General features: G+C 37.1%; 1 protein-coding gene across 1 annotated transcript in view; it reads left to right on the forward strand.

Annotated features, from left to right (window-relative positions):
* The window catches only part of SERPINI2 (serpin family I member 2), a 31141-nt gene extending 18682 nt beyond the window's left edge, over window positions 1-12459 (forward strand). The window contains exons 5-8 of the mRNA XM_007077056.1: window positions 396-493; window positions 4367-4453; window positions 7660-7749; window positions 12383-12459. Coding sequence (XP_007077118.1) covers window positions 396-493; window positions 4367-4453; window positions 7660-7749; window positions 12383-12459 — 352 coding nt within the window. The remainder of the gene's footprint in view (window positions 1-395; window positions 494-4366; window positions 4454-7659; window positions 7750-12382) is intronic.
* The last annotated feature ends 654 nt before the right edge of the window (window positions 12460-13113 follow it).

The raw sequence follows: 13113 nt of genomic DNA on the forward strand, positions 1-13113 counted from the left end.
ATTTTGGATGTATGCCAGGAGCCATCTTTGACGGTGTGAAAAACAGTGTATGTGGTTGCTGGAGGGAAACTTTACATTTCTAGGGAAGGAGCCAAGTAATTGACAACTTAGAACTCTCGCCCTGTTTCATTAGATAATTACAACTTCAAAAAATATACTATTTTCTTCCCCCTTCTCACCAACCATTTATCTGGGAAGCAAGTTATTAGCAACCTCAGAACTCGGGGAGCTCGGGGAAAATGGTATTATATATGAGAAAATGCAATTGGGATAATGAAAACAAAAGATTTCACATTATATTCTCTTCCAAGTCATCCATTTTATAGAAAACATTTTGGTAGCATAACGGTGCACGGTTTTTCAAGACTTTTCCTCTTCATTTTTTTTTTTAACAGATTTAAAGTCGAACAAAAATTAGACTTCAAAGAAGCTTTGTATTCTTTGAATATAACTGAGATATTTAGTGGTGGCTGTGACCTTTCTGGAATAACAGGTAGTATGATAAGTATGTCTTATGTTATTAGGTTAATATGTTTTCCTAGTAAATCTGTTAACTGACTGATCTGAAAGAGCATTCGGCCTCAGAAAATACATGCATGATAACTAAATGTCATAGTCATGTTGAGCCGTCTGTAAACAAGCACTTTATTTTGCATTTAAGTCATTTTCCTTAATGAAAGTCAGAAAGCATTTTGGAATGTTAGCTAAGCCTTCTAACCATGCTTGTAATAAAACTATGTAGGTAAAGTATTACAGGGGCTTTTATTTCAGCCCTGTTTGGATTTCCTGATCAGAATAATGGAAATTACAACGTTGAGTCTCTCATCTAAGCAGAGCTAATAAAACTCTTATAAACCGATTTGCAAATGTTAATTTGGTAATATTGGAGCCCATGAAATAGGCATCCACAAGCTGCTGGGTGATGAGCGTAACCTAGAAATTGTAATGAATCTGAAGCTTGCAGTTTCAGCTTAAGACTAACCACACATCCCCGGAGATGGAGCTTTTGTGCTAACTCACACCTGGGAAACTGCACATGGCTAAGATGCTCACTCACACAACAAAGCCCAAGACACTCTTATTTTTTCTTGTCCCGGCAGTACCTGCTAGTTCAAAAATTACCAGCTAAAAAGAAAAAAAAATGGACAAAGAGGGCTGATGTGTCCCCATTTTCTTACCTGCTTTTAAATTCAGTCTTCTGTTTTTAAATTCAGTCTTCTGTTTTATAAAAAGGGGCCTAACCTTACAAGCTTGTCTGTCTGATGGAGTTTTGGATCATCACATGGAAATATTGTGTATTCCTATGTAAATTTCTGGGCTTTGGAGAAGTATTCATTAATCTATTCACTCATCAATTATGTGGGTAAATGAACAGAATGAGTGAGCTTTCCTGGTGGAGGAGGTGGGTGGGGTACTCTGGTGACAGATGTTCATTATTACCTTCACACATGATTTAGCTACTTGTTCTCACACTGACAGATAGATCTGACTTCTCTGACAATTTCATCAGCATCAGGAATGAGGCAGTGAACGTTAAATACTGCCACACGATGCTATCTAAGTGTGCCCTGGAACACAGCCACCTTGCCAACCTAAAATAAACCAAGCCATTTGTCAAGCACCTCTTCCTGTTAAACTTCTTTCTGGCCTTCAGAAGCTCACTTGCTATACCTCAGACATTTAAAACAGCCACTCACCCTGCAAATCCCCAGCAATTTGTGACTTCTATAAAATTTCCTTTCATAGGCAGATTTATCACAAAAATACCTCCGAAATGCTATATAAAAGAATTTGTGCAAGAGGATAACCTTAAATAGAGAAAAACAAATATCCAACACTTTCTGCTCTTTCTCTCCTGAGTTGCCTATTTGAGTTGCTTTAACTGCTTTGGTTCTGTCTTACTGCCTGAAATAAAATAGCCACTGGCCCTACATCTGGACATTAAGAGAACACTACATTCCCTGCTATCCCTACATATCATTTGCACAATAAACATTCACTAAAAGCTACTGTGAATCAGTCCAACACCAGTGCCTTGGGATATTTACACAAGAGCTACTATCCTATACTCATATAATTCACAAGCTTTGGATGAAATGTTTTCAGACAGTTACTTTGGAAACCTTGAGATGAATGTTTGACTTCACACTGTTATTACTTCTTGTGTTACCTTTAGTAAAATATTTAACCTTTCTGAGCCTCAGCTTTCTAATTTGTTAAATGAGATAATAAATCCCGGTGGAGGAAAAAAAAAAGAAAGAATGGATGTAAATCTCCTCGTTCAACATCTGACACAGAGTAGATGCTCAATAAATGTTAAATACAAAAAAAAAAAAAGTGGGGTAATGGCACATTAATATTTATTTGGATATTTTCTAGCAAAGCTGTAAAAGGGTTCTCATCCTCTTAATTTGACAAAGACATAGTTGGAATTATCATAGAAAAGGAAAAAAAAATATTACAAACCTGAGAAATCAGTGAGTTTATAGAGTCCAGATTCCTTATTTGTCTATTATCTGTCAGGTCCCGTTCTTTTCACAAGATCAGGCCTACTTTGTGGTAAGACAGGATACATGAGTCCAGAGGCCCAGTCTAATAGCCATGGAGTCACTTGATCTGGTACCAGTGCTAAAGTGGGTGAAATTCTCCACTCCATCCCAACATGCTTTTTGTTCTTCACTCTTGCCTTGGTATGGCGCCTTAGGTCCTCTACTCTGGGTGCCATATGTGAATCTTACCTTATTTTAAGTAGTCCTTAGGAAAGAACACGCTTATTTGCCTGACCTTTTAATAGACCATTCTCTTGCATTTCAAGATATGCATGCCCCCTCTTTTCCATCTTATGTGTCTCTGTCACTGGACATGTTCATATCCTTTGATTTATTTGTTTGATAAGTATTTATTGTCTACCAATGACATGCCAGGCAGTTTTCTAGGGATGCATGAAATGGACAGAGTTCCTCTTCTAGTGAAGTCTACATCTACTGATGAATAATTAACAAGTAATTAGTTAATTAAATAGTGAGGTGATGGATGCTGTGAATTAACTAAAATACCATCATGGAAGAAAAGGTGATTAGGTCAGATAAAAGCAGACTTAGGGTGGGAAGGGAATACTGGATTGGGAAGTAACACTTTGGGGGGACCTGAAGATCAAGGGCCAGTCAAGGAAAATTCTGGAGAAGGGGGTATTAGGCAGGAGAGTTAGGGCCAACGCCTTGATACCTGACCTTGAGCTGGAGCTACTGGCTGAGGAGAGGAGGGTAGCAGAGGTAATCAGGGCCCCAGATGAAACATCGCAAGCGATTTGGAGTTTATTTTTAGGAAGCCATTTTTTATGCAAATTTCCCTTTGATGACTTCTATATCTTACCTGTGGGGCTCTGCCTTTCCGTAAGCTGTCAGAGCTGGTTACCGTTAGTAAGGTATTTCTTCCTGAATCCTTCTAAATCTGGTGGTTTGGGTGGAGTCTGCGTGATCACATCAGCTTTCTCTCCCAAGAGAGATAAAGCTCTCTTTTCTCCTTTCTCTTCAAGATTCCAGGCCCATGGTTCTTCCTTTACCTTCTGGCCACAACTGAACCCATGACCATGTTTCCGCTGTCTCTCTGGGGGACACTGTCGGATCTAAGTGGTCCTGACACAGCAGGAATGGCTGATGGCTTCTGAACTCGTGGCTTCACTTCCCCATTCTCAAGGAGACTATCCCCGCAGGTCACAAGATCAGAAACGCTTCACACACACATCAGTTCCACCAAGGGGAGATGAGGGGCATGTTCTCTCAGCTTGTATCCACACTGGAACAGAATGTTGTAAGACACTATCTTACACTGAGAAATTTGACAGGTTTTAAAGCATAGCTCTGAAGTGATTTTGTAACAGATGACACAAAAGCTCTTTAGACTTTCATAGCCTCACCAGTCTTGAAAGAAAGTAAATTTTGTTTTAAAGTCAGATCAAAACTGAATACAGAATTTGAAAGGCAAGTTGGCTTTGAGGTTGAATACATAGGGTGGGATTAATTTAAATCTGAAAAGCCTTTTTCATCTTGTCTGTAGACCATAGCTAAGGGGGCAAAACCTTCTGTCCATACAAATATTTCACTTAGTGGGATACCTGATTTGAGGCTTATCCCCTTCTGTCTTTTCTTTTGTATCTGGGCTAAATTTGATCTCTCTCTATGGGTCTCTGTATCATTTTTGCAAGAGCCGAACCTAAGCCACCGTCATCTCTAGCAAATTAAGTAACTTGGAGTAAGTTTTTTTTTTCCTATTCTTTGTTCACTTGAAAATGTTAATTAACATGGGACCCAATAAGTAATGGCTCTGACATTTTAATCCTTAAATACACTTTTCTATTTTCCAACAGATTCAGCTGAGGTATTTGTTTCCCAAGTCATGCAACACGTTTTTTTTGAGATAAATGAAGATGGGAGCGAAGCTGCGGCATCAACCGGTAGGACAAATGGTTTTGTCGCGAGAAAAGACTCGGGGGAGAATTCGCGACATTAGAGCACTGGTGTTTCTGCATACCCAGATCTCCTGTTTCCCTCCTGCTGTCTAGTATATTATAGGAAGAGAACAGAAATTGGCTATTTTTGCATCTCTGCAGCCACAGCTTAATAAAAAAGGGAAGGGAAGGGATTTGGTTAGGAGATGAGGCCCATCTACTGATATTTGCTTATTTGTAAATGGGATTTTACCTGCCAATTAGGAGATAGGACCTGTGGAGGAAACTGTAGGCTGGCTCAAACAAGAAATTCTTATTGTCCAGGAATGATTACTTTTAAGGGACTGAATTAATTTCATCCTTCTATTACACCAGGCAAGTGCCTACTTTTCTAATATGGTGTTTGTCATACCTCCCAAAATAATTAAAGTAGCATCTCTGGAGATGCAGTCCAGACTCTGACATTTTCTTATGTTTCCCTAAGTGGTTTAAATGTGCATCCAAGGTTGAGAACCATTGCTTAACAGTGGCTTCCAGCCACCTGTTACTCCAAGTGTAGTGCATGGACCAGCAACATCAGCATCACTTGGAACTTATTAGAGATGCAGACACTGAGGCCCAACCCCAGACCTACTTAATCAAAATCTTTGTTTTCCAAGGTCCCTAGGTGACGTGTGTACACATAACAATTTGAGAACCACTCCTTTTGACGGATTTCCTTGAATTAATGGTATTTTGTTTTTTGTTTTTGTTTTTGTTTTTTAACTTTTTTTTAACGTTTATTTATTTTTGAGACAGAGAGAGACAGAGCATGAACGGGGGAGGGTCAGAGAGAGGGAGACACAGAATCTGAAACAGGCTCCAGGCTCTGAGCTGTCAGCACAGAGCCTGACGTGGGGCTCGAACTCACGGACCGCGAGATCGTGACCTGAGCCGAAGTCGGCTGCTCAACCGACTGAGCCACCCAGGCGCCCCAAATTAATGGTATTTTGAATAATATCTAGGCTGCACACAAGTAATACTCAAAAATCATTGGAGGGAATTTCATTAGAAAAGCAAAAGCCACTTTCATGAATGTCTCATAATTCCTGTTTTAATTCCTTAGACTACTCTGATTGTAGTCAATATGTCAAAGACATGCACCCTTTACACTGTGTTATTGATAAATTTCTGTAAATTTACATCCATGTCATTCATTTCTTGGTTAATTTGTAATGCTAGGTAGTGCCAATGGATTCTGATATCTGGGTGGGTCACACCAGACTCCCACTACCATTCTGTCATCTCCTGAAGGACTTTGCATTACTGTGCTCAAGGAACGTAGATTGGAAGAGATGGGTTATTTCAATATAGGAGAAATAAATAAGTTGCATTGGATGAAGTTGTTGGCCTATGTAGACAAATTTTCCAGCAGTTTTGACGTAAGAGTCTTTACAGATCATCGCCTGATCCTCTCACTGTATTGGTGAAGAAACAGGCCCACGTGAACTGGTTTGCCAACGGTCATACTATTAATTGACAGCAGAGTATGAACTCTAATCACGTTCCCTGACTTCAAGTTCAGCACTCTTTCTACTATCACCCACAGCTTCTAATGTTTAGAGTTCTCGAAGAGGCCATAACGATCACTCGGGGATCAGCAGGCCCCCTGATGTATTACACATCAGAATAGGTTTAAGTGTGAGCATTTTGACTTTCAGGCATCTGCTCAGTGGATGCTCAAGAACAAAAAAAGCTCAAGCACTCACCCAAATGAGAACGAGAGTGACACTGACTATGCTTTTTTTGTATTCTATCATCAATTCAGACATAATTTGCCTGAATACTTAATTACCTGTATTTGCTGGTAATTTGGGCATCATAGCCCTGATATTTCAGGTAGGAGAGTGCCTTGCATTTTATATTTTGCACTTAATTCTGAAGGGCATCAGAATCAGCCACTTTGTCAGAAGAGTTGTTTTGAGCTGAAGAAAATTGAGAAACAGCACATAAAAAAGAGCTCTCTACTCTCCCCAGATCTGCCTAAAAGCAGGACATGCATTTCCTTGTGAAGGTGTCTCTCTTCTCTCCCATAATGGGAGAAGGAGAACAACCTTTACCACAGGACATGAAAACTGGCACTGAAATGAGTCTGCATAACAAACCTTACTGAATAACCCTCTCATACCATTGATTTCCCCTATGTATTTACCTTCCCACAAGTTATTGCCCCAGACACATGCCCCCCTCCTTTTTTTTCTTTTTTGTCTAGTCACTTCTCCACAGTTTGTTAAACAGGTAGATTAGCTCTCAAACCTAACATTTTTGGGAATATTTACTTCTTTTCCGTGAAGCTTCTCTGGGGATATGAAATGAACCATTTTTTCTGTTAATGTCTTTTGTCAGTTTAATTTGCATACCCCAGTCACAGTGTAGAGGATACATTTTTTTCCTTCTCTACCACTATTTTCCAATTCTGATCACTCATGTGGTATTTTTTTAATGACTTTTTCATGACTCAGAAAATTGTGTGAAATCATTGCGGTATTGGTAAAGAACACATCTGAATTGAGTGTAGACACAGGGAAAAAAATCCAACCATTTAAATTTACCCACTCTAAATGTTGGCAAATGCTATAATGGAGCCGCCTGATATACATTATTATAGTAAATAATAATTAAAGGCAGCAAATCTCTGTTTCTAATCATATAATAAAAATCCCATTCTCATTCACAGTACAAAGCCTAAAAGCTCTGAGCCCACAGAATGATTTTGGAAAAGTTAAAAAAAGAATAAATTTGAATGCAGATGTAATTACCACAAGCCTGAACAACAAAAATAAAGTGCAGACATATCTGGATAGGAATTAAGAGTTAAAACATTATAAGAATAAATCATATAATGTAAATAAAAAGTGAGTGGAAAATTACTGTTTAAAAGAAGAAAATTTTCAGCTGCTTTCAATAAATTGAATCAAGAATCTGGCTTTCTTCTTCATTGAACATAAATGTGAAGTGAGAATAATTCCATGAATAATCCAATATTTGTTCTTCTGCTCTTTGATTTTTAAATTTATTCTAAATTTCCCTGTATTTTGAAAATGGTTATTTTTCTACACGTTAACTCCTGAAACAAAATGACTTTTCCTGTTTACAAAAAAGTATTATGGATATATTTTCTTTACTCATCTTTTAATGTGAACATCTAAATAACTGTTGTCTCTGTTTCATAGGCATGAACATCCCTGTGATCATGAGTCTGGCTCAAAACCAATTTACAGCAAATCGTCCATTTCTGTTTATTGTGAAGAATAGCCCAACAGGTATCTTTTTGAGAATTCTCTGGGGCAACTGCTTATGTTAAACAGACCCAGTTCTAGCTGCTGTTTAGTTTTTATTTTAAGTTTATTTATTTATTTTGAGAGAGGGAGAGAGAATGTGCCCGAGACAGGGAAGGGCAGAGAGAGAGGGAGAGAGACAATCAGCACAGAGCCTGAACTGTGAGATCATGCATGACTTGGGCCAAAATTAAGTCGAGTAAAGTGCTTAACTGACTGAGCCACCCAGGCGCCCCTAGCTGTTATTTGTAATCTATATATCTGAAATCATTTATTCCTTCAATTTATTAAGTTTATTGCAATTTTCAAATTTATTCCTTCAGTGGCTATTTGTGGAGTGCCTCTTTTATACCAGGTATTGTATTTTAAAGGTGACAGGGGCCTAAAAGTGGTAGTAATAGCCGCCAACACAGCTATTAAATATGGTAGCCATTTTAAATCCCCATCTCTAAAGCTAACACCATTCCAGTAGCTTAGATATTTGACAAATAACAACACAGAAGCTCAGAGAGAGGTTATATAATTTGTCTAAGGTCATATAGTTGGAACACAGCAGAGGGGAAATAGCACCTGTTTGTCTCAGAAGGTAACTCTCTGTGATGTTACAATAGGAGTAGAAATTGGGAGTTGCACAGTTGCGAAGGTTTCAGAGGTAGATTCCCAAAGAAGTGACTAGCTACGGGCTCTGAGTGGGAGGGAGAGGTCACATATATGCAAATATATGCAAATATATACAAATCTCCAATGTGGGCTGTTGGTGAAAGATGATGCAGTTATAGTTACAAAAGGTAGAGGTGGTAGTGGATTGGATTGCATTTGACACAATGGCAGCAGGTGGAGTGTTTGGCCAAGGGCTCTGCACACAATGTCAGTATCCCTAGAGACTGACAGTGTGAACGTGGGTGTCAGAGTGGCCTCAAGTCCCAGCTCTGTTAACTAATAGTTGTAAGACAAGTCAATTAAACCTCCTAAGCCATATTTTCTTCACCTCCAATTTGAACAGAATATTAGTACTCATCTAGAGTTAAGTAAAAGAATATATGAAGCGTGTAACACTATGCCTGACACATAGTGTTCATTATGAATAAACCAACAAATATAAATGAGTGAATGACTGAATACATGAAAGAAGGAAGGAAAATGGAAAAGTTGCTTTTTATAAATTGTTATATGGAAAAGAGACGTAGTTAATTTCAGATCTGAATCTGTTAGATTAGCTCATGATGGTGCTCATACTATCGACCCCCTAAAGGATATACTAGTGTCTTTTTTTAGGCTCCATGAAACCAATGCTGAGTGACCCTTTCGAAAGTTGTATCTTGGAAACAGTGAGGCAGTTTTAGATTTGCTGAGATTGCATTAACACAACTTCAATTCCAGTGGATGGGTCAGTGTTAAAAGATATTCTGAGAATGTCATTTGATCTATACATCTTTAACCTTTGGATAACTCTAATTTCTTACAATTAGTATGTAATTGTTAAGAATGGAGAACAGAAAGAAATGGAGCTGCATTGGACATCAGTGCATAAGGAAATAATTTAGAATAATGATGTTTGACTCTCAGTTTTCTAAGTTGAAGAACAAAGGCCATGTAATTGCTATCTGTTAAGCAGCAATGAAAATTCAAAACCCCAAATAATCCATTTATTTATTTATTTGTGATAATGCTTAACCATCAGACCTTAATGACAATTTCTACTGTTTCGTGATCTTTATTGTAATGAGACTTTCTAAACTAGGGTTACTCCCTTAAAGTATTGTTTAAAATGAATAGCAACTCATTCATCGGAGGCTGTAAATTGTTGCCATATAAAATGTAGATTGGGCTATTATGTTAAGACAATATACATTCAGTGATTTATTTATTTTCCTCTCACAAATGAACTGAGGAAATCATTGAGGTTGATAAAAATGGTGCCTTAGCATAGCATAGTAAACTACTAAGTGGCTTAACACTTTATATAAAATATATTCATTTGATGATTTCTGAAGTATGAGGGATGGATGATTTTAGACTTAGTGCAAATCAATTTTTATCTAGATTTAATATTTTCTTTCATTCAAACAGTCCTCTTGTGCAAAATACAAACATTATTTGTATTTTTCTATCATGTTCGTCTTATATTTCAATATATTCACCCAAAGCTCCTATTAAGCCAAACTTGCAGGGAAACGAAGAACACTTTTTCTTCTTTTAGGCTGAGGGTGTAGGCCAGTGTTAGAGACTTTCAGAAGAAAATTGTGAAAGATGCTACACGAATGTGCCATTTCTTAGAGAGTGAATGATGATTCTGAAACTGACAGTACTCCACACACTATATATATATATATATATATATATATATATAGTGTGTTTAAAATTCTTTCAGGTTTTGTGTTTGAAGAAGCAGACTGAAGGATATCTATTAAGAAATCCTTCTTCTGGCTTTGGTTATGCTATCATACCTAGTATTGTATTAGGTGGTAAAAGTTGTTTCTATCTGATGGAGATGTATGAATATATTGATTCAATATGGGGGACACCTCTTTGAGAAGGGGGACTGTAGAGAAAAATGGAAACAATAATTTCTGTTTCAGCCTACCTCTAGATCCATTCCTGTTATGTCCAGGAAGAGTTTGCTAATCCATCCAGTTTAGTGGAGAGTAGATAGGTGACTGCATATGGACTCCATTCAAACTGTGGTTCTCCGTGGTCAAAGAAACAGATCGAAAAGGCTAGGACAAATGGCTTTTATGTAATGTCTTCTGCTTCTGAGCATTTAAAATTTTAAACAATTGTCTTCAATTATGAGGTTAGTTTCCATAAAAGTGACTTTAAAAATATCTAAACAATTCCAATAAGCATTTTAATGCTGTAGAGTTATAAAGATACTTTCAGTGATTTATTTATTTTCCTCTCACAGATGAACTGAGGAAATCATTGAGGTTGATTCCTATTGTCACAAAATCCTGGGAAATTTATTTATGTATCTCCATCTATTTGAAAAACAGGAGTATTTGTTTTCTTTTTATTGGAGTTATTTTGAGATTTTTGAGGCAAAGTATTATTGATTATAATCATAAAAAGAAAAAATCTGCTGGAGATTATGTCTATTTCCATGTTACTGGCTCTTCTAAGAGTGACTGTCTTTGGACTGAACACTAGAGTTAATGAAAACTCTCTGTTATTTCAAATACATTTCAGTATAATTTTCATTAGCTTTAAACTTATGTAAAATTTATTTTATCACTTTTGAAATTCACATTTATTTGTTTTCTTCTCTCTCTCTCTCTATGTGTGTGTGTATATATATATATATATATATGTAATCTATTTTCAAGTCAGCTAACATACAGTATATATAGAGTGTGCTCTCGGTTTTGGTGGTAGAGTCTCGTGATTCATCACTTACATATAACACCCAGTGCTCATCCCAACAAGTGCCCTCCTCAATGCCCATCACCCATTCCCCCCTCCTCCCCCCATCAACCCTCAGTTTGTTCTCAGTATCCAAGAGTCTCTTATGGTTTGCCTCCCTCTCTGTTTGAAACTATTTTTCCCCTTCCCTTCCCCCATGGTCTTCTTTCAAATTTCTCAAGTTCCACATATGAGTGAAAACATGATCTTTGTCTTTCTCTGACTTACTTCACTTAGCATAATACCCTCCAGTTCCATCCACGTTCTTGCAAATGTCAGGATTTCATTCTTTCTCATTGCCAAGTAGTAGTCCATTGTATATATAAACCACATCTTCTTTATCCATTCATCAGTTGATGGGCATTTGGGCTCTTTCCATAATTTGGCTATTGTTGAAAGTACTGCTATAAACATTGGGGTACATGTGCCCCTATGAATCAGCACACCTGTTTGGATAAATTCCTAGTAGTGCTACTGCTGGATCATAGGGTAGTTCTATTATATTTGTCTGTAAGGAACGTAAAAGTCAAGGCAACGCTTGGCACTGATCCATTCAAGCCACTTATCTTACCCTAGTTTAAAAGAAAGGTGAATGGGTTTTTGATACATCCTGTATTTCTACTTTGTCCTCTAGTTCTTAGTTCCCTTTCACCTGCAAACACAGAACAGCTGGATTCAGGTGTTTACGTGTGTGCTGTGTACAATATCACCCCAGTGAGGATTTGAAAGCACTAGACAATAGAAAATATTGTCTTTTGCAGTAAGCTTTGATTCTGAGCTGAAGGAAGACATCTGAGAAGCTGCACTCTTAACCTTAAAGACTTATGTTACATGTATAAAAAGATGACTGCAAATGCCTTAAATTAAAAACTCCACCATGCTCATCACCATTTCATTATATTATGTTTGCCTGAGTCTCTATATTTAGAAGAATACCTCTCTGCCACTTTATTTTTGCCTTCCTGTATGAAAAACAGGACTAATGCATTTTCCATGACAAGCTGTTTTCAGTGTTAATTTACTTCATAAATTATCAGAAAAAGATTAATACTTATATAATTACATATTTTAGAAAAAGGAGAGGGTTTTGCTGTTCGACATGGTCTATTTATCTTATAGATAAATAAAATATTAAATGATTTGTTAAAATATTCAGAAAGACTAATTATTATCAACTTTTTTCTCCAGTAGTTCCTAGGTTTTTTTTTTCTTTTCCTAGACTCAATTTTATTTATGGGAAAGGTGACAAATCCTGACACCCAAAAGATGAAGGCAAGAGATTTGGATTCACTGTGAATGAAAAACACAGCCTCAGAATATAAGATGATTCCTGAAAAATAGTTGATCAGCAAAATAGCATCATCTTGCAAATACTTCCTACACATCTTTTTCTGTTTTAACTGTATCTATATTAATCTGTACTAATACAGACATGTACTAATGAATAAGGGAAATTATTAATAAATGAAATTGTGCATTTAATGTTTCTGGTCTTTATGTTTTATAAAGTCTATATGAATCAAAAGCGGAGAACTTACATAAAATGTTAGTGTGTTAGAACAATCTCATCAAATTTCTATCTTAGATATCAAAGTCTCTGTATTCCTCAAAAACTGACCATATGACCTCCAGGCACAGCAGCGTTATCCAGACCATGTAGAAGTTAAGGTCAAGAGAGAGAGTGGGCCTGGTGTGTGTCTCTCCAGGTGCCATTTAAGGTACAGAGATCTAGTATCTATGACTGTAGATGCACTTTAAGTATTTTGCTAATCTTAATCTTGTTTTTTTTTCAGTTTTTATTTTAATTCCAGTTAACATACAGAGTTATATTAGTTTCAGGTGTTCAAATAGTGATTCAACAACTCCATACATCACCCAGTGCTGGTCATGACAAATCCACCCCTTAATCCCCATTACCTATTTTACTCATCACCTCACTCACCTCCCTTC

Source organism: Panthera tigris, chromosome C2 (genome assembly GCF_018350195.1).
Source record: "Panthera tigris isolate Pti1 chromosome C2, P.tigris_Pti1_mat1.1, whole genome shotgun sequence".
In the NCBI taxonomy this organism is placed as follows: Eukaryota; Metazoa; Chordata; class Mammalia; order Carnivora; family Felidae; genus Panthera; species Panthera tigris.